General features: G+C 33.1%; 5 protein-coding genes and 1 pseudogene across 6 annotated transcripts; 4 read left to right on the plus strand and 2 right to left on the minus strand.

Moving 5' to 3' along the window:
* The first annotated feature begins 6 nt into the window (after positions 1–6).
* On the plus strand, positions 7–1,794 carry LOC116345644 (solute carrier family 25 member 35-like). Its single transcript, XM_031775183.1, has 4 exons — positions 7–322; positions 394–569; positions 646–917; positions 1,168–1,794. The coding sequence occupies exons 1-4, from the start codon at positions 227–229 to the stop codon at positions 1,560–1,562; spliced, it is 939 nt and encodes a 312-aa protein (XP_031631043.1). The 5' UTR covers positions 7–226; the 3' UTR covers positions 1,563–1,794.
* Positions 1,795–1,908: 114 nt separating this feature from the next.
* LOC116345645 (ADP-ribosylation factor 2-like) lies at positions 1,909–2,793 on the plus strand. The gene has a single exon (XM_031775184.1). The coding sequence runs from the start codon at positions 2,221–2,223 to the stop codon at positions 2,773–2,775; it is 555 nt and encodes a 184-aa protein (XP_031631044.1). The 5' UTR covers positions 1,909–2,220; the 3' UTR covers positions 2,776–2,793.
* Positions 2,794–3,732: 939 nt separating this feature from the next.
* LOC116345851 lies at positions 3,733–4,443 on the plus strand (annotated as a pseudogene).
* Positions 4,444–5,014: 571 nt separating this feature from the next.
* On the plus strand, positions 5,015–7,276 carry LOC116345807 (protein FAM114A2). Its single transcript, XM_031775497.1, has 4 exons — positions 5,015–6,412; positions 6,533–6,724; positions 6,803–6,929; positions 7,001–7,276. Exons 1-4 carry the CDS (start codon positions 5,214–5,216, stop codon positions 7,073–7,075), a joined length of 1,593 nt encoding a protein of 530 aa, XP_031631357.1. The 5' UTR covers positions 5,015–5,213; the 3' UTR covers positions 7,076–7,276.
* A 47-nt stretch (positions 7,277–7,323) lies between these two features.
* LOC116345808 (serine protease inhibitor dipetalogastin-like) lies at positions 7,324–13,405 on the minus strand. Its single transcript, XM_031775498.1, has 7 exons — positions 12,661–13,405; positions 11,355–11,492; positions 8,724–8,888; positions 8,267–8,641; positions 8,043–8,129; positions 7,855–7,926; positions 7,324–7,645 (listed from the first exon to the last, which is right to left on the minus strand). The coding sequence occupies exons 1-7, from the start codon at positions 12,704–12,706 to the stop codon at positions 7,611–7,613; spliced, it is 918 nt and encodes a 305-aa protein (XP_031631358.1). The 5' UTR covers positions 12,707–13,405; the 3' UTR covers positions 7,324–7,610.
* A 2,686-nt stretch (positions 13,406–16,091) lies between these two features.
* On the minus strand, positions 16,092–19,556 carry LOC116345641 (NECAP-like protein CG9132). 2 transcript variants are annotated; one of them, XM_031775176.1, is made up of 6 exons: positions 19,123–19,556; positions 18,795–18,934; positions 18,495–18,560; positions 18,050–18,240; positions 17,370–17,497; positions 16,092–17,232 (listed from the first exon to the last, which is right to left on the minus strand). In XM_031775176.1, exons 1-6 carry the CDS (start codon positions 19,206–19,208, stop codon positions 17,172–17,174), a joined length of 672 nt encoding a protein of 223 aa, XP_031631036.1. In that variant the 5' UTR covers positions 19,209–19,556; the 3' UTR covers positions 16,092–17,171. The 2 variants fall into 2 exon arrangements, with proteins under 2 accessions (XP_031631036.1, XP_031631035.1); XM_031775175.1 differs by having other exon boundaries at positions 16,092–17,235; positions 19,123–19,548.
* Between the last annotated feature and the right edge of the window lie 2,967 nt (positions 19,557–22,523).

The following is a 22,523-nucleotide window of genomic DNA, read 5'->3' on the forward strand; positions in this document are numbered from 1 at the left end:
TGTAAATAATAGCATGCGATATGTCAAATAGTGCAAACAAGTTGTAAGCTGTCAAACACACACTACTATATTATGATTTTACAAAGTCAGTGTTAAAACGTCACACCAAATTATCACTGTTTCTGTCTCGTTGTGTTATTATGATTATGAAAAAGTTGGGCTACATATTATCTAATCCAGTCGTGGTGTTGCTTTATAGTAGTTGGTCGTATCGATCAGCTGATTTATGAGAAATATGTCGTTGCAAGATGTTCGATTTTCGAATTATTTTGTGGCCGGAATTGCTTCGTGGGGTGCAACGGTGTTCACAAATCCATTAGAAGTATGTGTATTATTATTTTTAGCATTCAATTCAAATGACATTGACATTTTTTTTATTGATGATTAAAATAGGTAATTAAAACACGACTTCAACTTCAGGGTGAACTAAAAAAACTCGATCCAAATGCAAGAATCTATCGTGGTGTTTTGCACGGGCTCTATCAAGTTGGTCGATATGATGGAATGACAGCATTACAAAAGGGACTGGTTCCAGCATTTGGTTTTCAATTTTGTTTGAACTCTGTGCGGTTTGTGATTGAAAATCTTTTAGGATAGTTGGCGTCGCCTAGTGATTGACACCGCATGCATTTTTTTTCTTTTTAGTTTGGGCGTCTTTGATACGGCCACAACGTTCGGTTGGACAAAAGATGCAAATGGTCATATGTCATTTTGGCGCGGTTATTTTTGGGGTGGTTTGAGTGGTTCGTTGGGGAGTTGCTTGGGGAGTCCATTCTTTTTAGTTAAAACGCAAATGCAGTCATACGCCGACGTTAAAGTTGCTGTTGGGTTTCAACGAAAACATGAAGGAATGATGGCCGCTTTCAAAAAAATCTATGCAGCTCGTGGCATTGGTGGCCTTTATCGGGGTGTTATTGGTAATATAATTTGATAAACATAGGTGTTGACGCAAAATATTTTGGAGGGTAAAAAAGAAAGGAAAATTCAGAGAGGTGCCCGGCAAAAGACGATTTTTAACTAGTGTAAAAAATGGAGAAAGTGGTTTTTGATTCTTTTCGGATGTATAACTCAAAATTGCTGGGTCAACACCTATGTATTTGATAAATATATTTGAAATTGTTTTGTCTTATGATTTCAATGGAATTAATCTTGAAATTTTTAATTTAGGTAACATTCCACGTGCAGCTTTAGGCAGCGGTGCTCAACTGGCCACATTTGAACCTCTCAAAGACTACATGGCCAGAAATAATTTAAGCTTCTCAAATCCAACCGTAAATTCATTCGTTTGTTCAACAGTCGCCGGTTCAACAATGGCCATTGCAATCACGCCGCCTGACACAATTTTAACAAGACTTTATAATCAACCCTTAGACGATGCGGGCAAAGGAAAATATTATAGTGGCGTCTATGATTGTCTCATTAAAATGATCAAAACAGAAGGTTTTGCTGGATTGTACAAAGGATTTTTACCATCATATTTACGGATTGCTCCGCATTCCACATTAGTTTTACTCTTTTACGATGAATCGAAAGCATTGCGCGACAAATTCCAACCCAATTGAATGAATTAATTTGTTTTTAAATCAATTGTAAATAGAAAAAAATAACAATTACGTTGCAGTACAAGCCGGACACACAGTCGATATGTGTGCCTGTAAAATATTCATTTTATTGTTTTTGATTATGTAAAATCATGTATATAAATGTTTTAAATTTAATTAATATAAATATAAATTAATAACGGACATTTTCGATATGAAATAAATGTATTGTGAATGGGTTTAGTCTTCAGAAGTGTTGGATGCATTCATTCTATTCGATGGCGATTTGTCTGCAATGTTGTGAACAATTGAGTCATAAAAATATGCGATGTAAGATTTCAAATCATCGTTGTTCGCGAGTATTTATTTCCATCCGCTTTTCATGCAAAGACGATATTTTTTATATCATCATACGCAATGTTTTATTCGGATGGTGAAATATTAATTATTTGAGGTAAAGCGACACGTATAAGGTGGAGAAGTACTATATATAGTATGTTGATAAACCGAAACAGAAATTATTAATGCTCAGATAGAGCGTTGTGTGAAGGTCAGTTTGATTTTTACACACGGCGAGATACATTGTAAATTGAAAATACGTCGAGACAAATTGAAAATTGTGACAGGTGCATAAAATATACCAAGAAGCAAAAAGGAAACAAGAAGCAAGATAAAGAACATGGGTCTAACAGCATCAATGATACTATCAAGTGCGTTTACGCATTTGTTTGGAAAAAAACAAATGCGAATTTTGATGGTTGGTTTGGATGCGGCCGGTAAAACGACAATCCTTTATAAATTGAAGTTGGGCGAAATTGTGACGACCATTCCAACGATTGGTTTCAACGTTGAAACGGTTGATTATAAAAATATTTGCTTCACCGTTTGGGATATTGGTGGTCAATATAAAATTCGACCATTATGGCGATACTACTTTCAAAATGCACAAGGGCTCATCTTTGTTGTAGATTCAAACGATCCCGATCGTATTGCCGAAGCGAAAAAAGAGCTTAACGGCCTGCTCAAAGAGGATGAACTACGTGATGCTGCGGTTTTGGTAATTGCAAATAAACAAGATCTACCGAATGCCATGAGCACTGCCGAACTGGTTGAAAAATTGAATCTAAATCAATTGTGGAAGCGAAATTGGCATGTCCAAGCCACATGTGCAACACAGGGTAACGGTTTGTACGAAGGACTCGATTGGCTATCAAATGAATTGGCCAAAATGTGACGTGGACTTGTATTTACTTGGAAGTGTTTGGAATGTTTTCTTTACAACCTTACAAAACTTTATATTGTACAATTATTATAATAAAATAATGAGAAAGCATTGAGAAAAAAACGATGTTGTTTTGACTTTTTCACATTTCGATTTTTTATTCAGTTTTTTTGTTGTGAAATTTACTGCCTGATGTAGTATTTTTCAATTTATACAAATCATTTAAAATGTTGCATCGAAATCTGATGAATTTTAAAAATTTCTAAGTAGGATGCGATTCAATCAAAAAGCTTTCTGAATTCAGAGAGACAACGTTCAAATTTGATACAAAATCATGATTTGGCAAGCAATTTAAGGTTCTATACTGATCTGGAAAAACAACACACAAAACGGTAACTAACAACAACAATTGGAATCATCTGAAAGACAGATTTGGTTTGGCTTCAATTGAACTGACCTATGTAAACAAATAAATTCTTTAAATTTATAACTCATTCAAAAGACTCACTTTGTACCGCCAATCTACCAAATAAATTGATCAAAGAAAATTGAAAAGAATGTCGTCATTTGTGTTATTTATCAAAAGCTTAACTGATGTAAACAATCGTTGGCCACTTGTGAGTTGTCAAAAAAAAAAAAACAATCCGGTCCCATACACCGTGTAAATAAATGCTTGCAAAATGTCAACAATACCATTCTATACCGACACGTATCTACTGTAAAAGTTACAGTAATCATAAAGCTATGATCTGTGATTCTCAACTTTCTCAACTTTCAATATTTTTAATTCAAGTAAAATAAATAAAAATCAAAGGCCGAAAAACGGAGACTTTAAATATAAAATAAATGAAATTCATGTAGTGCTCTGTCAGTCAGAATGGTGTTGGATGCGTTCATTTGATTCGATGATAGTTTTTTAACACCATAACAAAAATGTAGTCATGCGATGTTGGATCATCATTATCAGCGAGTTTACTTATAAAATAACGTCACACGCAATATTACGTTAAAATTGTGACATCAATGGTTTTAGAAGTGCTGAAGACAAAAAAGACAAGAATATAGAGAGCGGGAGAGAAATATCTACAGACCGAAACAAACTCAGTCGAGTACTCAGTGAACTTAGTGTGAGTCAGTTTGTTTTCCGCGTTTGGTGAAATACAATAATTGTTAACGAAATAAAAAAATACTTGAAACCAAAAAAAAAAAAATTGTTTCCGAGGCCGTTAAGTTTACCAATAGCCAAAAAGTGAAAAAAAGAAAGAAAACGAAATGAGTGCATCGATATCAAGTTTATGGTCGCGTTTGTTTGGAAAACAATCAGTTGGAATAACGATGGTTGGATTGGATGCAGGCGGCAAAACGACAATTCTTTATCAATTGAAGTTGGGCAAAGTTGTAACGACCATACCAACGATCGGTTTCAACGTTGAAACAATTGAATACAATAATATTTCATTTACCGTTTGGGGTCTTCACAGTGGAGATAAACTTGCAAACAAACAAGATCGGCCGAATGCAATGAGCGCCGATGAATTGAGTGATAAATTGAATTTAAAAGAGATACAAAATCATAAGTGGCACATACAAGCCACCTCTGCAATACAGGGTAAAGGTTTGTACGAAGGACTCGACTGGTTATCAAATGAACTGGCCAACAAGGGATTTACACGAGAATAACAAATATTTATGTATTTAATTCGATTATAATAAAATAATGGAGAAAATATACGGTTTTGTTTCGATTTTTTTTTCTTCATAGTTTAACATTATGAATTTAAAAACAGAGTTGTGATTGACACGGAAGCATCAGTGACTCACTTGGGCAGCTAGTGCCTGCACATAATTTATCAAGAGCCTGAATATGAGAGAGAGAGAAGCACTTAAAAGAAACCAAAAGCCCGCAATCGGTTTTATATAAGTTGCCATTTAATGTAAACTTATTTGGGCTCATTTAAAAAAGCAGCATGTGAAGCAAGAATTCGTGATGTAAACAAACAATATGTATAAATTCAGAAACTTTTATATGAATCAAAAGATTATTCCTTGCACAACTCTACCCTAAAGTTGATCAGTAAAACTGATAAAATTCCAATATTTTAAATTTAATCAAAATAAATAAAAATTAAGCGGAAACTTTGAATATGAAATACACAAAAAAACATTCATTGGATGCGTTTCGTTCGCTGTCAATCATTGGCATTGGATGCATTCATTTGATTCAATGACAGTTTTTTTTTGCAAGGCATGTTTTCAACATCATAATAACAGTCCAGTCATCAATATACGCAATTTACTTTGCATTTGTTGCATTTAAAATCCTCATTGTTCACGAATACCTATTTATTTGAATTTTACACGCAACGACGACATTATTTTCGTCACATTTTCAATTTGTCCAACGAAAAAAAAAGTGTTTTTGGCAAAAATAGAAAATTGTGTCATACACAATGTCGCGTTCAGATTGTGATAGTGATGGTTTTGAAAGTGCTGAAGATGATGATTTTGGTGTAGAAAAACCGTCAGCCAAATCTGATGGTGATAAAAAAACGGCCACAAAACTATCATCAAAGAGTGCAAAAATGGCAACAAATGAAGCTGCCACCAAAGATGTTGAAACAATTGATAAATTCAAAGCATTGGACGTGAAAGAACCCGAAGAAAATGACGATTGGGGTTGGGGCGATGATGGCGATGACGATGATGCGAATAATTTTAAATTTGAATCAAAACCAACGACGAATGAAAATCCAAAAGTCGAAGCTCGACGCCCGGATAATTTGGGTGACAGTCCGCAAAATGTAAAACAAGAACCACCATCGCAAGTATTTCAAAGTCAACCAGAAACACCATCTGCATGGAGTCCATGGTCAGGAATGGTATCGTTATTATCAACAGCATCAACGGGTGTTGCATCGTTTACTTCGCATGTTTCGTCTGTGATTGAATCAAATATTGGTATACCGGATCCGGAAAAATTTGCCCAACAACAGCAGCAACAAGAGAAAACGGAACCAAACACCACCAATGCCAGTTCACCATCGCCCGATTGTGAATCCATCGATAGTAAACGACAAAATGATGAAAAACTACTGAATTTGGGCAGTTTTGTATCGAATGTCACATCGATAAGTAATCGTGTTATTGCTGGTGGCCTGGATACGCTCGAGGGTATTGGCAAAAAAACGATGACAATCATTCAAGAGAATGACGCTGGCCTAATAAGCAAACGCAAACTACTTGGGTTGGACAATGAAAAGCCTGTATTGAGTCAAGTGTTACGCGAAGCAAAGGAGAAATCTGAAGAGAGTGAAAAAACCATGAAATTAACGCAGAAAAAACTCTATCGAAAGCAATTACATTTTGAAACATTATTCGATGATTACCATGGTCTTGTCCATTTGGAAGCATTGGAAATGCTATCGAAACAAGCATCATTGAAATTACAAGCATTGCTTATGCCACTGAGTGGTATTGCATTGAACGAATTACAACAGACCATGAATTCGGTCACCGAATTATGTGAATTGAATGAATTGGATCAGGATGATACGCCCACACATCTATATGATGTGACCGAATTGGAGGAAAAACTCAAAACAGCCACCGAAGATTTTGACATACCACTCGATTTTAATGATATTTTGGAGTGAGTCATTGGATCACATTGACTAGAGCTGTTATTACAGCTCTATCTTTAACTCCGCACGAAAATTCTATTTTAAACATGATTTTAATTGACATTAACCGTTTTCTGCTTCAATTTCAGCACGTGGAAAGAGAGCCACAATTGGTTGGAAAATAACACGGACGAACATCAGCCGCAACAGATTCATGATAATGCATTGAAATGTTTGGCAAAAACATCGGCATTGGCTATCAATAAATACCATAAATTAGCTGAATTACTTTTAATTAAAGATCATCACAGTACGGTTAATGAGTCCGATTGTCTACTACAGTACGTAAACATGTTGACGAATTTTTTTCTTTTGCGGTCGTTCTTCTGATTCTAAATTTCTTCTTCTATCATCCTTAGATTGACAAATACATTCTGCTGGCATTTGGGTGGCATTGCAACCTTGTACAGCGACAAATTAACCAACATTACCACTAGCGATCCGGAAATCCAAACAAATAACCTGATTACAAACATTTTCTTGGAGGTACACTTTATCAATATTTTTCTGGTGTTGACATTTGAAATGGCTAATCTGTTTCATTGTTTATGTTTCAGGGCTCGAAGAGCACATCATACGTTCAAAATGGTTTTCAATTGTTTATTCCAATTCTTCAAGTCGGTGCTGTTTAAATTCGATTCACCCCACCAATTTATATATACCACCAATGTATTTTTGGGCCGAATATCCAAGTCACTTCTTTTAAATGGCACTGTCATATCCCATGTATTGTTACTTCAATTTTGGTTGAATTTTAAACGTCTATAAATATGTAAAAAAAAAAAACAACAAAATCGGTCGAAATTTTAGTTCTTTTTATAAATTAAATAAAAATCCCCATTTTTCAAATAAATCACAACGATATTTTTTTGAAACTTTATTCCATCGTAAAATTTTGAAATACATAAAATAATTATTACAATTGTGTGTTATTCAACTAAAAAAACTATGTTACAACATTGAGCTGATTTACAAAGGCCATGGAATTTGCATGCGAAATATGTGTTTGTTTTTATTGATTACGAACGGAAATCGGCTCTTGATCCAAATTAGAATTAATCGTCGAATTGGCGAATTGTGTGTTAATTTATCGACAATGACATTGAGAATAATTTGACGACGAGACGGAAAGAGAAGCAGGGAGATGGTAAACGGCATCGTACGCTCTCAAATACACGCACCGGAATGGAGATAATTTAGATCTGAAATAAAAATGTATATTCTGTTGAAAAATATGGCAACCGATTTTAATTTTCTCTTATTCATTATTCTCTGTTTGTTTTTTAATAAATGAGAAGATCATGATCATGATGAAGAAGTGCACTGATTCAGGTATAAACAAATACAGACATAATAATCAAATGTGAACGTTTATAATAAAGATAACAATTTTCTCGGTGAAATTACTTACTTTTGTTCATTCTAAACCGTGCGCATAGTAGTGCTTCAAAAGAAATATATGAATGGCCATCGGTTCCACACACTGTACGTCGAACAATAATGGGCAATGTAGCAAAAATGAAAAGAGTGTAAGTGAAATGCGAGTATTTGTAAAATAAATTGATAGACGCAAGAAAAAAATTGTAGTTGGCTACAAACCTGGTGATGCGACTGCGATATATTTCAGTTTCTCGGGGCAAATGTTTCCAAAGTCATTACAACGACCGAAGTGAGTTAAGAACAGAACTGATATTGATTCGAAACAAATGTATAAAGAAAAGAACGCAATCAAAAGAAGAAGAAAAAACAGCAACAACACAACACAAAAGAGGCAAATTATTTGAAAATACTGAAGAGTGCACAGATGAAAAGAATCAACTTACATCGATTGTATGGTTTGGAGCATTCGAGATGATGTTCAGAGCGATAAGTGCGTAAATCACTGCCGCAAGCAAGAAACTTGGTTCGTTCAGTTATCGATGCGATTTTTAGTGATTCTTGTATTTTTCGAACTTTTTCACAACTTCGTTGAGTTTGACTTCCGCAAGTGCCGCCGACTTTTTCGCGTACATGTTGCACATTGCCAGCCATACAAATGGCCATGAATGGATTTTCATACGTTTGATTATTTGTCGTGCAAATTGGATTCTTTTCGAATAATCGACGCGGTGATGTGCATGCTTTTACATGTGCATTCCGTCCAAGCGCTCGATAGGTTTCGTGCAATGTACAACTGCCTTCATGTATAACTCGAATATCTACATTCAGTTTAAACAAAGAGATAGAAATTGAGAAGGAGATATTAGAATGATCTTACTTGCGAATGAGAGTAATATTCACCTGGTTGTAAATCGCGCAAGCATCGCACCTGATGAAGATGACCATAGGTGTAGCCATTGTTCGCACAAACCGGCGCCTTGTAATGATCCGGCCATGGTCCTTGTAAATCGCTATAACTTGGACATATAAGCGGATCACATTCGCGATGATAAATTATTCGAACATCTGCAAAAACAAACAACAAATAGACAACATGTGAACTTTATTAATTTACACGCTCAATCGCACTATTTATTAGCGCTGCCGATGCAACTTCATTCAATGCAATTTATCGCCATTTCTCTCTTTCTTTCCTTCTACTTTTCTCTCGTTTTCATTTCAGTTTTCAAGCGAATATTTTTCTTCTTTTTTCTAAATCTAGATCAGTCGGAAGCTAAGAACTAGGGGTGAAGAACATATTCAAAAGCTGTATTCCTTTCTCTATAAATTACAATTACCATGCCTCACGGACTCATTTGTCGAATTGGCTCATGGTTTGGATGCTCTCTTTTTACGCCTTTTTCTTGACATATTTTATAGTTCAGAGGCGGATGATTTCATGGTGTGATCGAAAATTACGCAAAAACATCAAAGAATTAAATTGAATGCATAGAAAAATGATCGGGATGCGGTCACACTGTGAGAACATAACTTTAGACCTTGACACGATGAGCAACACTCGATTAAATCACCCTAAAGCCATTTTTATTCATCTTGATCGCACACTGCAAAATATCGCGATTGTCGATAATTCATACGGTGCAAACAACTCTATTCTCTCTTAATTGTTAATCATGCATGGCGAAAAATACACACACACACACCACATTGCAGATGCAAATCGGCAAACTTCTTAAAAGCATCACCAGGTCACACATCCATTAGAACAAATCAATCGATAATTTTAAGTGAGAACGATTAAAATTAAACGTATAATTACATTAATCAATCAGGTTTTTTTTGTTGCTTTACATCAAAAAGGTGTCGATTTTACGATCATTTTAACATTTAAAATGGCTTGATGCGATCACTTCTTAAATAATATGTAAAAAAAATTGAATTATTATCTACTTAAATTGATCGCGTTGCATTTAGGGGCCCGGCCTTTGTTCGTGCATAGTTTTAGAGATCGCGCGAAGGATTATGAAATGAACATCGATCAAAAGTGGCACTTTTCATCACAATATCAAAAGATGTAATTTTGATTCTTTCTTGCGTCTCAAACGTTTTTCCGAATCTAAATATTCATTACTATCAAGGGGGCTATAATTGGATATCGATGAAAATAAAAGATTTTCAACGGATTACGAAACATAATGATCAAACTGATCGATTTTTTAGTTTTCGAATCAATTCCAATTAAGAATCAAAGGGGAAAAAATTGATGTCATAATCAAAAATTTCGATGATTTCAATAATATTCCCATTCCATTTGAAATTATTTTGTCGAAAAATAATTAAAAAAAAAATTTCAGCATTTTCTGATTTTTTGCGCCTTTTCGGAAGACGGTGAATATTTTAGCAATGACATTGATTTTTAAACGTTTTTTTTTACCAAATTTGATGTTTGAACATTTTTTGAATTTTCTCCAAATTCAAAATCATCGATTTTCGTATGTTCAAAGCGAACAATCCCCTGAGATACCAATTCATTCCGTTGCGAATGTTCAACTCTTGTGAATCGTTATTTTTTTTTTAAATTCCATTTAGAAATTATAAACCAAAATAAATGGCCAATTAATTTGAATACAAACAGATGTATACCGACACGCCGATCTTATGACGCAAAATCTGACATCGATCGAAAAGATGCACTTTGTTTATATAAAAAATCGAAAATCGTAAATGCAACCTAGTGCTTTATTATCATGTTACGGCTTAAAATGCAGGAAATACATTAAAAATACTTTGAAGATATGAGGGAAAAAGCTCTCAATGCAAATAATTTACTAAATTAATGCTAATCCAAAAGTGCTACTGAGACACCGCATTTAAAATATATTCTGAATGATCTGTTGAATAGTAATAAATTTTGCCAAAGAATTTGATAAAGTGCAGCGATTAAAATGATGATGAGATGACGACAGAGAGATGAGAGTGAGAAAAATAGGGAAAGAGTGAGAGAAATCGTGATGTTCAAATCAGAGTATTTATCCAACCTAAATTTTGCGTAAAAGTCTCCAATACAAAAACGTTCGGGTGCATGTACTTATGGCAAAAAAATGTGTGGCAAAAGATAAAGAGCAGAGATGCAAGTAAGTTGGTTGGTGAGTTTGATATTGGTTTGGTCGGTGCAATCAAACGTTATATGTACGAATAAATGACTTCATATCGTCTGTTAATGAATAGATTTATTGTAATGATGCAATTATATCAGATTAGTTGGTATTTAATCTAATCTCTGTTTGGCAAACGCATAGTAAAATAGGCGAACACATTTTCAACCGAGAGAATTTTGCGCTGCTAACAAGCGATGTGATTGATGAAAAAAATAATAATAAAGAAACCGGGGAGCGTCATGTTTGGTTCATAGAAAAATAGCCCCAAAAGACAAGATAGAGGTAGAGAGAAGTCTTAGATACCATGCGCCTACTTATTTATTATTATTATCATCATCATGATGCATCATTGAATAGAACCGAATATACTTACGTCGAATTCGTGGCCGTTGACGATTGAAGCAATCCAAGATATCTTTGTTTCCATATGTTTTCATGTCGCTGCCGCAAACTGGATGATAGTATGGATTAAGAACACATTTGTGGCCCTTGGCAATCACACTCAGCAAACCTACAAAAATATACACAAGACATATGCATACACATATGAATGGGGTAGAATAAAAACTACTTCTCGAAAAATTGGTATTTTAAAACGAAACTTAAAAAAAATTTCATTAAAAAGTGAATCAATTTTTTTTTGTCCAATTGAAGTGAATCAAGAAAATTTTGTTCAATAAAAGTGAACCAAAAAAAAAATTTCAGTCGGTTTTTTCAGTGTAAAATACACTAAAATGAATTTTTTTTTTAGGTTCACTTTTATTGAACAAATTTTCTTTGGTTCACTTCAATTGGACAAAAAAAAAATTGATTCGCTTTTCATTGAAAGTTTTTTTTAGGTTTCGTGTTTAAACATTTTTCGAGAAGTAGTTTTTATTCTACCCCATTCATATATATGTATATCAATCACAGACAATACGGTAAAGTTAACAAGATGATTGGCCGCGTTCACATTATAATGTCAGTTTGGCGGAGCGAAAAAAACAACGAAGGTTTTGGATTTCAATCTATCGCACGCGCGCACAACAGCCTGGTCCATTCGCGATTTTCTATCTCTCTCTCTTCTTCTTATTTTTCTGTTACGTCTCAATTTTCTTAATCTTTTGGCGTGGAATTCCATTTGGATTAGCACACACAAAATGCACAACACATCTCGTCGTTTCGGAAAATTAGTATTAATAAATTCGCGATCACAAAAAAAATGTTACATGTTAATAAGCCATGCATTTTTCTGTGATATGTTTCTCTATTTTCTGTGTGTGTCGCCGTTTATTTATTTTCTGTGTGTGTGTGTGTGCGCACCTTACCGCCGCACAATATTAAATCATCGTTTGATGATTAATATAATAACTGAAACGATACACAAATCACCAATATACGTGTTACTCTGGATAGAAAAAAAAGAGACCAAATCACAGCAATCGATTAAATTATCGGTGAACGGTAGGAACAAGTGCCACCGCAATATTATTTCACATACACTATTTATCTAATTTTTTTTCTTCTGTTCATCGCAAACTGGCTGGCTGGTGCACGCGCGCGCGTACCACAAACAGTGGAGATCAATCGGTCCCGATTGGATATGAGACAAAATAGTCTATGTTGTTGATAAATTTTTTTCTTCTTTCATTTTTATTCATGCAAAATTAATCAGCAAGAATACACAAATTTCAACTTACATAACAGAATAATTACAGAAAATGATTGATATTTCTCGACAAGCATTCTTTCTTGATCTTGTAACTGACTAATCGTCGTTTGTCGTCGATGTGATTGCAAATGCAATTTGAATTTTTGTCGTCTGCGTTAAAACTATCTCACTTGCACACTTTGTGTCTGTTTATGTTTGTTTTTTTTTTTAATTCCTCTATTTTCAAAATGATTTGTTACTTCTTTTTTTTCGTTGAATAAGCGTGCGCGCGAGCGCCCGCGATCACTTTGATCAATTCGGTTAAATCTGATACGAAAATGAATATCACTCATAAGATTGAACTCCAACAGATAAATAAAATACACACGAAAAAAAAGTGTGGCATAAAACCAAGAATTTTGATATTACCGATTAAAACAGACACAAAACACTTTTCAAACGAGAAAAAAAAAACTAAATGCACACACGAATAAATCAAAACGAATCGAACGAGATCAAGTGATCGGTGATCATATTTACACACACTTAATTGGCGGAACAAATGAAGCGATCAAACGCCAATAATAAAATTGATGAAAATGTGCTTTGACGAGCGATGAAAAAAAATATATATATATATCGATCTCAACCACTATTCAATTACATTAAATTCCATCCAAACTTGTCGAAACACACATGAAATGCGCGGTATATTGCTCTCGAAAATATATCGTTTCAAATGGGTTTGATTTTTTTTTAAACCTATCACTCTAACGGTTCGCAGCCAACTGACTCAAGATAATTGAAAATTTTCGCTTTAAAAAAAATCGCTCTCTCGCTGATTCTCCGGACGTGCGCGCGCGAATCAAATAGAATGGCAGCAGACAAACATACACACACGGGGTATTCGAAGATCATATCATAATTTTATTTAAAACATTGCAAGTGCACAATGTAAGACATATACAATATCAACCGCATCGGGTTGATTGCATTTCGCGGGGCCCCTGTCCTCTCTATCTGTCTCTCTCTCTTGACAAACACACAATAGATGTGCACACACCGAATGATATCAATATTGGTCGATTTGCAAACGTTCCCAATTGTAGCATGGTCAGTCCACCACAAGTTTGTGTATGTGTCCACAATCAACTGAAGACTAAGAAAACCCACAACGAGGATAGAATAAAATAATATATAAAACTCTGTCAGTGACGTTGTTTGGCCGAAAGCTGAAATAACTGTTTAATTTACGGTTGTGTATAGAATGGCCACAACATTTCAGCTGTCCAGCTGTCTTTCTCACATTTGATCTCACTCTCTCTCTCTCATTCTCACACTCCATACGTACACCCTTTGAACCCAATTGGAGAGTATCAACACGGGCACACGGTCTGATTTTTGTTTACTAACAATCACAACACAATATGACCACAACGATCAAAAATGCATGTCACACATTAAATTGAATGCAATTTGTCAAAATGGGCGAGCGCGGCCCGCGGGTGATGATTTGATGTTGTGACAATCATTTTGAATTATGAGCTCGGCATATTTGTTCTTTCTTTATCTATCCCATCAATCGAATCGAATTTTCTGTGGTGTCCGCTGTGTGCATTGTGTTATTAGTATTGTTTCATTTAACATGCATTCACACGCAATCATATTGTCTTATGCAATAGATGTGATACATATATATATATATATATATATATACCATTATATAGAGGCGCGATTGACGCGCATTACTTTCATGCGAACCGAACCGAATCATTGGAACATTGACTGTGAGCGGATTAATTAGCAAATTAACGACCTTTATAGGAGTGCACTTGATAATAAAGTCAATTCAGTGACGCTTTTGTTCAATGATACACCGCATTCATTGATGAGCCAAGTATGCGGGAGGCATTGAAAAGTAGGGGGTCATTTTTTATCAGCCACATCTTCGGGAAGCAATCAAATATCTTTGGATAAAAGACATCAAAAACAGAAACAATGTTAATAGACCCGAGATCGAGCTGGTGAAATCGTTTTGAATTCTAACTTATTCTCATGGTTTGTTTATGGTATAAATTATAGTCTCATCTAGATGCAAAAAAATAAGTAGAAAAAAAATCGAGGATTTGAAAAAAATCAGTCACATCTGCATCTAGAATGTAAGTTAGACATTCTGGCAGTGGAAATTGCTCTTTTGTCATGTACTTTTTAATTGAAATATAAAGTCCCAAGTTTTGACTGACCAACCAGTGTTTACAATGATGGTTCGGCCACTGTTTCAGAACCAGCTGAGTTGATTTGTTTGTGAAAAATTAAAATAAACTTGCATCTATTTAGATTTCAATCGTTTTTTTTTTTTTTCAATTTGAATTCTTATGAAAAAAGTACAAGTCTCTTTAAATCTTAAATTTTTTTTCCAAAATGATCTAAATCGATCTAAATCCGAATAACGAAATATACTTCTTTACCTGTAGAAAACAAAATGCGCCAACATAGAAACGACTCCGTTATTGGGATATTTTATCTAAATACAATTTGAATGACCATTATATTCAGTTCCCGTCAATGATAGAAACATTGATTGAATCATTCGATTTTTATCAATACACATTACACAATCATACACTTTTCGGTGTGTTCTTATTCATATCTCAACTTCATTTATTTAATATCTTTCATTTAAATTTTAATAAGTAATGTACAATGTTATTTGTTTTTATTTCTTTTTATTTGTTGTTGTTGTTGTTTTAGTTTATTATTTCATGTTTTTTTGTTTCCACTTGATTTGTCCTCAACTCTATGATGATGATGAACAATGGAATGATAGATTTTTTTTTTATTTCTCATTTAAAAATAAGATGACAACTAAATTTACATTGAATTTTTATTGCATATAAACCTATTTATAACAATTCTATGAATTTTTGCTCATTTGCAAATTAGGCTGTCGATTACACAGCATGAAAGTGCATGGGAAAAAAAGGAAGGAATTTTGTTTTTAAAAAAAATAAAATCGAATGAATGTTGCACGATGCCCTCAATTAAAATGTAGTGAATTTGTTTGAATCTTTATGGGACTCATCATGATGCATTACTGATGGCCAGTAATAAAAAACAATCACATCAACAGTTTTGCAGCAACGATGGTAGCAATCGCGAACCGAAATATAAAATCTTTAATTTCATGACAACCTCAACTAATTTAGTTAAATGCCACATTTTTACATGAAAATTAAAAAAAAACTAAATGGGAATTTTTCGAAGGAGTTTGACGCTACTTTGAAGTGTGTATGTATTTTTTTAAACTAAACTCACTAAATGTTGTGCAAGAAGAGAGAAATCTAAAAAGTTTGGTTTCGTAAAGAACCAAATCGCCAGCGGAACATCTATTTCGTGATTGAATTTAATGTACTGTGCCGATTCAGCCTCTTTTGTGAAAAAAAAAAATAAACATCAATTTAAGTCTAATGTTTGTTGTCGGTGTTTTTTTTTTTTTTTTTTTTTTTGAAAGCAATTTGTCATTGTCGATAGATAGATATTTCATGGACAAAATGTCCATTGTACAGGCCAAAGTGACGATATTCCGATCATAAAATCAATTGCACAGAAAATTGCTTGAAATTAAAAACAAAGAAGAGAATTTTAAAAGCATCAAATTGTAGTCATGTTGAATTTTGAACATTTTAATACTAAAATATTGAGCGTTCAACACGATATGAAGGTTAAAAGCAAACTGCGTGGAACTTTCTGCCTCCGAAATTATAATTCTAAATTTTCAAATGCAAAGAACAGTCGATTTGAGCATACCGAGGTGTCCAATGAAAAAATGGTCCCGTAACTTGTTTTTTTTTTTTTTTTTCAAAGTTCTTGAGGTCCGACCGGACTCCAACATATGATACGATGCTGGAAAAAATACTATTAAAATTTGGACCTTCTAATCAAACCACCCGAAAATGAAAGTCAATTTAATCTCTTGGAACTAATCATTTTTTGTTCAATATTTTAATGGAACTAAAAGTGGTCTGAGTTTAATTTTAATTCATTCCGGTGAATATTTCGAAACCAAAAGAAAATGGACTGTGCTCCGGTTTCGATGATTCAAAATATAGTCACTTCATGTCAAAAAATATGCTGATTTTTTAAGCCTCACACATTTTATATTAAAAACATTTTGTTTTTGGAAATTCCGATTTAACAACTGAAGCAATTTGTCGCACTTAACGTTTCGTTCGTCCCAAAATCTTCATTTTCCTGTACATGTGTTTCATTCTCTATCTTTATCGAAATGTCGTGATTATTTTTCAATCACAGCGCGCGCATATCATCTAAAAGTCGGTTTCATAAAGACAAACAATCAGGCTGTCTCTTACGTAGTACATCTTTACATATTTTATCGTATTTATATGTATAATCATATATAATATTTATATTTATATATATTTTTTCTTATTTCGATTCAAAGATCGCGTAACCATTAATAAGTATATTCCTTTTTCTTTGTTATTTTAATCCCCTCTCTCTTACATTCTTCTGTCTATTTCTATCATAAAGCATGCTGATTTAGAATTGCACCCAATTGGCGTTCGCTTTTGGAGATGCTTGGGATTGGGGTGTTGACTGGCTGCTAAAAAATGACAAAAATAAAAGCAAGTAAGTAAATAAATTTTGTTGAAATATTTCACATCGCGAAAAAAACTACAATAAATTGATTATTCTCAAGAGATTATATGGGGAATTCTCAATGGAGTAGATACACACCTGTTGTTCGATGATGGTTCCGTTGGATTCGATGGCGGTGGTGCCAATTTAATACCACCGGGTGGTGGGGGAAAGGCACCCGTTGCGCCTGTACGTGTTCGTCGTGATGATTCACTTCCATCTTTTTTCTGTGAATACAAAAACAACAATGACAATGTCAATATATCCATTTCGTTCATGTTCATCATTGTGTAACACAACACATCTAAATGTTATCAGTCATTATATGACAACAACAAAATATAAACTATCCGATAAAACAATCAAGCATATTTGAATGTTTTGAGTTGCTTGGAGATTTTTGACGAATTCGTAGTCTTTGCGCAGTACACAGTTTTACAAGCACTTTAATTTCTAACTCACTCTCATTTTTTTAACAATTTGAAATTTCAAACAATTTTTTCAAAATATAATTGTGTGTTGTTTACGCATTATTCGGTTCTGTCTATCTCACAATTAAAAGTCACATACTAACAACAACAAACGGCGTGACATAAATATAAACACAGTTATTGTAATACTGCGCTTAAAGCATTAACATTTCAAATGTGAAAAACTAAAATACATTCGACTTAAATGTTTCGAAACCTGGCTATATTTTTATCGGATCTATAGTGTACGCCCATATTTTCTTTTTTTTGTCAAAATATCGTACGTTCATGCAAATGTTTTTGACTCACGGTGATTTTCATGTTAATTTTGATGGTTTCGCCTTCTTTGAATCCTAAATCCAGTTCTTGTCGTGGTGTCACTTTTTCCTGATCGATTTTTTCTTGGTTTTTCACCCATTTAAAGTGATCCTGTAGTGCAACGTTCAAGTCAAATGAATCGGATCGATCGCCGAAACCAAGGCCCAAAAATGCCGTTCGACCTTAAAAATATATGGTGGAAAACGTTGCAAGAACAAAGAAAAAAAATCAAAAATGTTGCATTGTCATTATAATAGCTGTTGTTTAGCCACAAAATGTCAATAATTTGTCTCATATAGGCTTCGCAAATTGAAAACAATGGAAACGTGTATTCGACAATAATTGACCTTCGTACTGATAAGAGATATGCATATTACTGTACCAGTATACATGAATTGCATTTGTTGCAAGATGTTTGAATGTGAAAGCAACTTACCATTGTCATCGACGACACGAATCACAAAATACCTGGAACTGTCACTCACTGCCTCAATTGCAACACCTAAAAATAATAACAACAACAACAACAAAAAATTGGACATGAACAAATGAAACCGATATTTAGAGAATGAATTACTATTTTGAAGGTCACATATCATATAATAAACACATAACGCACACACAAGCGCATTTAATAGACACGGTACTGTCGTTTATCTTTGCATTGCATCAATTCTTCATCTGAATGTATTGATTTAAAGGAAATTGAGAGTGTTTAATTAATTCTTTTCTTTACCTGGATATGTTTCCACTGGACAATTTGCGTATAATGTGCCCGTATTTTTGTCTTCTAATTTCAGATTGACATTAATACCCTTCGCCACTAATTTCATGCGACCCGTCCATAGTGGTTCACTTAAATTCCAATTGGCAGCCCTTTTGGATGAAGAAAAAAAAAACAATAAGAAAAACTCACAAATGTTTCTGCATTACAACACAGATAAAGACTATGTGTATGGTTTTTTTTTCTTCTCGGATGGTTTTGATTTTGGATTTGACAATTCGATAAAATGATAGATCGAATGTGTAAACTGTAAATTCATAAGATTGGTTTTTCACTGTACCTATGCTTTCTATTGGATCCAGCTGGCGGAATTTTAAAAACAAACACTTCTTGCTTAATCAACAAAATGCTTTCGTGGTCTTCCATGTTTTATTTCGTTGTTTGAATTGGCTTTTCGGAATGGGTGGGTTTTCTTTATTGCTATCCACTCTCTGTTTGATTCGAATGCTGAAAGTCACGATATTGAAATTGTTGTTGGCCAAATATATGATGAATTCCTTGTCTTCTAGTTATATTACTCTCTCTCAAGCACACACACACTCTTTGGGTGTATGTCTTTCTCTCTCACAGCAAACAGTTTTTTTTTTGTTCTTCTTTATTGTTGGACACAAGCAAACGCTCACGAATTTTGACAACACATACACACACTTTACTCTTTCAATGCCTAACTACTAGGCGAAAAAAAGTGTTTTTCCCACTTGACAGTTTGTATCGTTCGTCAAAAACGTCTTGTACGCATATTAAATACGTGTATGATTTGTTGCCATATTCGATTTTCAGTGAATGCACATATGAGCTTAACATATATAACCGACAACAGATGGCACCACTCTCTCTCTCTCATTCTATTTCGCTGTCTTCGTCGTACAACCATCTGAAATAGAACCGCATCGAAATGTTTTCAATTCACAAATGATTAATAATAAAATTTCCTTTATTTTTTAGTTTGTTCCTAATTATACATGTGCATTTTATTTAATGTGTTCCATTGTTTTTGTTTTTTTTCGCAATTTTTTTTTATTTCTTTATCATTAAATTAATATTAAATGGGTTTTGTTTTCATTTATTTTATGTTAGTTTTTTTTTAATTTAAATATTCCACTCCGCACGTTCCTGCCTATATGCGAACCTTTTTGAATTCATTTGTTGATCGTTTCTAATTGAGTTTTGTTTTTAATAATTCGATATTACATACACTTATATGCATAATTTTTTAAGGTATAAATTATATTATTTTAAGTTATTAGGTAATTTTTTGTTGTTGTTTTTGTTGTTCCTTAAATATATACGTTTGCTATTACAATAATAAGAAGGATAATGGGTTTGATTGTTTGAATCGTTTTTTTTCTCTCGTTTTTTTTTTTGGCCAAAAGAAAATCTTGATAAAATGTGAACATTGGGAGTATAAATTCTATGATTTTCTTTTGTCGTCATTTTTTATTTTAAAAAAATTATTCCGTGAATTGGTAAGAAATAAAAGAATAAAAACGGAAGATTTTTCAAACTCACAAAAATGATTGGAATTTGATTTAAAACAAAGAATTGTATAAAATACTTTGATGAGATTCGAATTTTGTTACTTTTCCGTGCAAAAATTGCGTGTTTGGAAATGTGATTTTTTGTGTTTTAATTTTTCCAATTATTGAACGTGGTCAAATATAAACAATCAAATGTGAAGCAAAAACAATTAAAATCATACATACGGAAAGAAAAGCGTGCAATTTTTTTTTCTAATTCTCGCATTTCATTTTTAGTTGATAACAATTTTAACACGTAAATTGAAAAAAATAAATAAAAAAATAAAAAATAATTAAATAAATGTACAACTTGTGCAATCGTATAAACAAAGTTTAAAATGATAAACAGCTCATAGAATTTATGTATATATATAATATAGATAGATATAGTAGGTGCTCAAAACAGAGTAAACAATTATTGAAGGAATACACGTTTAACGCTTGTGTACAGCATTAACTAGATTTATGTTATTTCACATTTTCAGCAAAAATTAAATTCGAAAACGAAAAAAAAAACGAAATCGAAAAACATTGTGTCTCCGGTGTATATTCAACCTGAATTGTTTGAATTTTTAGTCTGTTGTCATCACTTTAAAAACCTATTTATGTTTTCATGTTTCATTTTTATGATTTTTTCTTAACAAATTGGACAATTTTGAAAATTGGCTTAATTGGATTCAATTGCTTTTTCGCCAAAACATTATTGTTTTGATTGGAGACTGCATCGGTATCACGAATTAGCCGAATTTCTTTTTATATTTTTTGGATTTGGAAAAGTAATGGTTTTTTCTTCTTATAAAGCCAACAAGACTAAATCAACACACATTTTAAAGAAATGACGCGGAATTCGGTTGATATGTGCTTTAAGACAATTGTTTTTTTTTTCACACAAAACATCTATGATATTATTATTCGGCTGGCCCGATTTTATTCAAACAGCTGTCATTCTCTATATCATTTTTCATCACGATATTGATTTTTTGTTTTTGAACATTGTTTTTTTTAGTACATTTTGGAATTTTCAGTGGTAAACGACTTGATATGGACTTACTTTTGTATAGACTCATTTAAAAAAAAGGGTTGTATTGGATATTATTTAACGGAAGCTGCCATTTATCTACATTTAAATTTTGCTTCAAATATCAATTGTCAACGGTTTTTATTTTCGAAATCAGTCAGTTTTGAAAGACTTTTTCACAGTGTGAACAATTTTTTTTTCTATGTTTGGAAGTCTTTTTTCGACGTATTTGCATACTTCTATGGGCAATCTTTTCTCCTTCGAAAATTCTCATCTTGGACTCAGATTTGATATCTAACAATTCGTTTGGAGTCTGGATATCTGATTCTCGATCGGTTTAATTTTCGAGATAATCTTTGGATGGCTGCGTGTGCGTATATGCCGCCGGTTCACATACATTAAAAAACGGTCAAAAAATGTAGAAGCCTATCAAAAACCGTCAAAAAGTAATATTTCAAACTTGATTGTGGTAGAAAAATTGTTTTAAAAAAGGTGTGTTTCAGGTCATGGTTTGAGTATTTTCAGTTTTGAATTATTTTTTTTCCCACATGAAAATCGTTTGTTTTCTATATAAATTCAGAAAAATGTTGATATTTAAAAATTTAGTAGTAGTTTTTTTTTCATATTTCTTTCTCTCTTTTTAAACTTCATCCAACACGTAATCATTTATTTATTTATTTGTATATAATCAGGTGAATTTTCTTTCTTTGTCAATCATAAATGTGCTAGATAGAATTTTACAGTTGAAAGGAAAAAATCGGTTTTATTTAGTATTTGAAAACTTTGTTATTCAAATTCAATGAAATAATGAAAATAGTTTTCAAAAGAAAAACTCATAAAATGTTTAATTAAAAAAAATACTAAAAATAAATAAATAATAAAAAAGTTTGACGAAAAAAGTAACACTAAAATTACATAAATCACTAGAGATTGGTGTGTTTTCTCGTTTAACTCGGTCGTGTGTGTGACGACACAAAATCAAACGGAAATGAGATGAAAAACAAAAACAAAATGTCATATCCGAAAAAATCTATAAATTCCGTTTGCGGAAACAAAATGTGTGTCAATAAACCAATGCAATATAAATATGAAAGCCGACTGCGCTTTTCATCCTAAATACGTGTAATGTGTTGGTTTGTTTTTTTA

This window comes from Contarinia nasturtii, unplaced genomic scaffold (genome assembly GCF_009176525.2).
Source record: "Contarinia nasturtii isolate CC-2019 unplaced genomic scaffold, AAFC_CNas_1.1 Cnas_scaffold_1371, whole genome shotgun sequence".
In the NCBI taxonomy this organism is placed as follows: domain Eukaryota; kingdom Metazoa; phylum Arthropoda; class Insecta; order Diptera; family Cecidomyiidae; genus Contarinia; species Contarinia nasturtii.

Coding starts and splice junctions, on each gene's coding strand:
- LOC116345644 (XM_031775183.1), top strand. CDS start 227: ATGAGAAATATGTCGTTGCAAGATGTTCGATTTTCGAATTATTTTGTG. Junction 570..645: donor TTTTGTTTGAACTCTGTGCG/GTTTGTGATTGA, acceptor TTTTCTTTTTAG/TTTGGGCGTCTTTGATACGG. Junction 918..1,167: donor CCTTTATCGGGGTGTTATTG/GTAATATAATTT, acceptor TTTTTAATTTAG/GTAACATTCCACGTGCAGCT.
- LOC116345645 (XM_031775184.1), top strand. CDS start 2,221: ATGGGTCTAACAGCATCAATGATACTATCAAGTGCGTTTACGCATTTG.
- LOC116345807 (XM_031775497.1), top strand. CDS start 5,214: ATGTCGCGTTCAGATTGTGATAGTGATGGTTTTGAAAGTGCTGAAGAT. Junction 6,413..6,532: donor GATTTTAATGATATTTTGGA/GTGAGTCATTGG, acceptor CTTCAATTTCAG/CACGTGGAAAGAGAGCCACA. Junction 6,930..7,000: donor TTACAAACATTTTCTTGGAG/GTACACTTTATC, acceptor TTTATGTTTCAG/GGCTCGAAGAGCACATCATA.
- LOC116345808 (XM_031775498.1), bottom strand. CDS start 12,706: ATGCTTGTCGAGAAATATCAATCATTTTCTGTAATTATTCTGTTAT. Junction 8,642..8,723: donor CTTGCGCGATTTACAACCAG/GTGAATATTACT, acceptor AACTGAATGTAG/ATATTCGAGTTATACATGAA. Junction 7,646..7,854: donor ACGGTTTAGAATGAACAAAA/GTAAGTAATTTC, acceptor TTTTTATTTCAG/ATCTAAATTATCTCCATTCC.
- LOC116345641 (XM_031775175.1), bottom strand. CDS start 19,208: ATGGAAGACCACGAAAGCATTTTGTTGATTAAGCAAGAAGTGTTTGTT. Junction 18,241..18,494: donor TCGTGTCGTCGATGACAATG/GTAAGTTGCTTT, acceptor TATATTTTTAAG/GTCGAACGGCATTTTTGGGC. Junction 17,236..17,369: donor GAACCATCATCGAACAACAG/GTGTGTATCTAC, acceptor GTCATTTTTTAG/CAGCCAGTCAACACCCCAAT.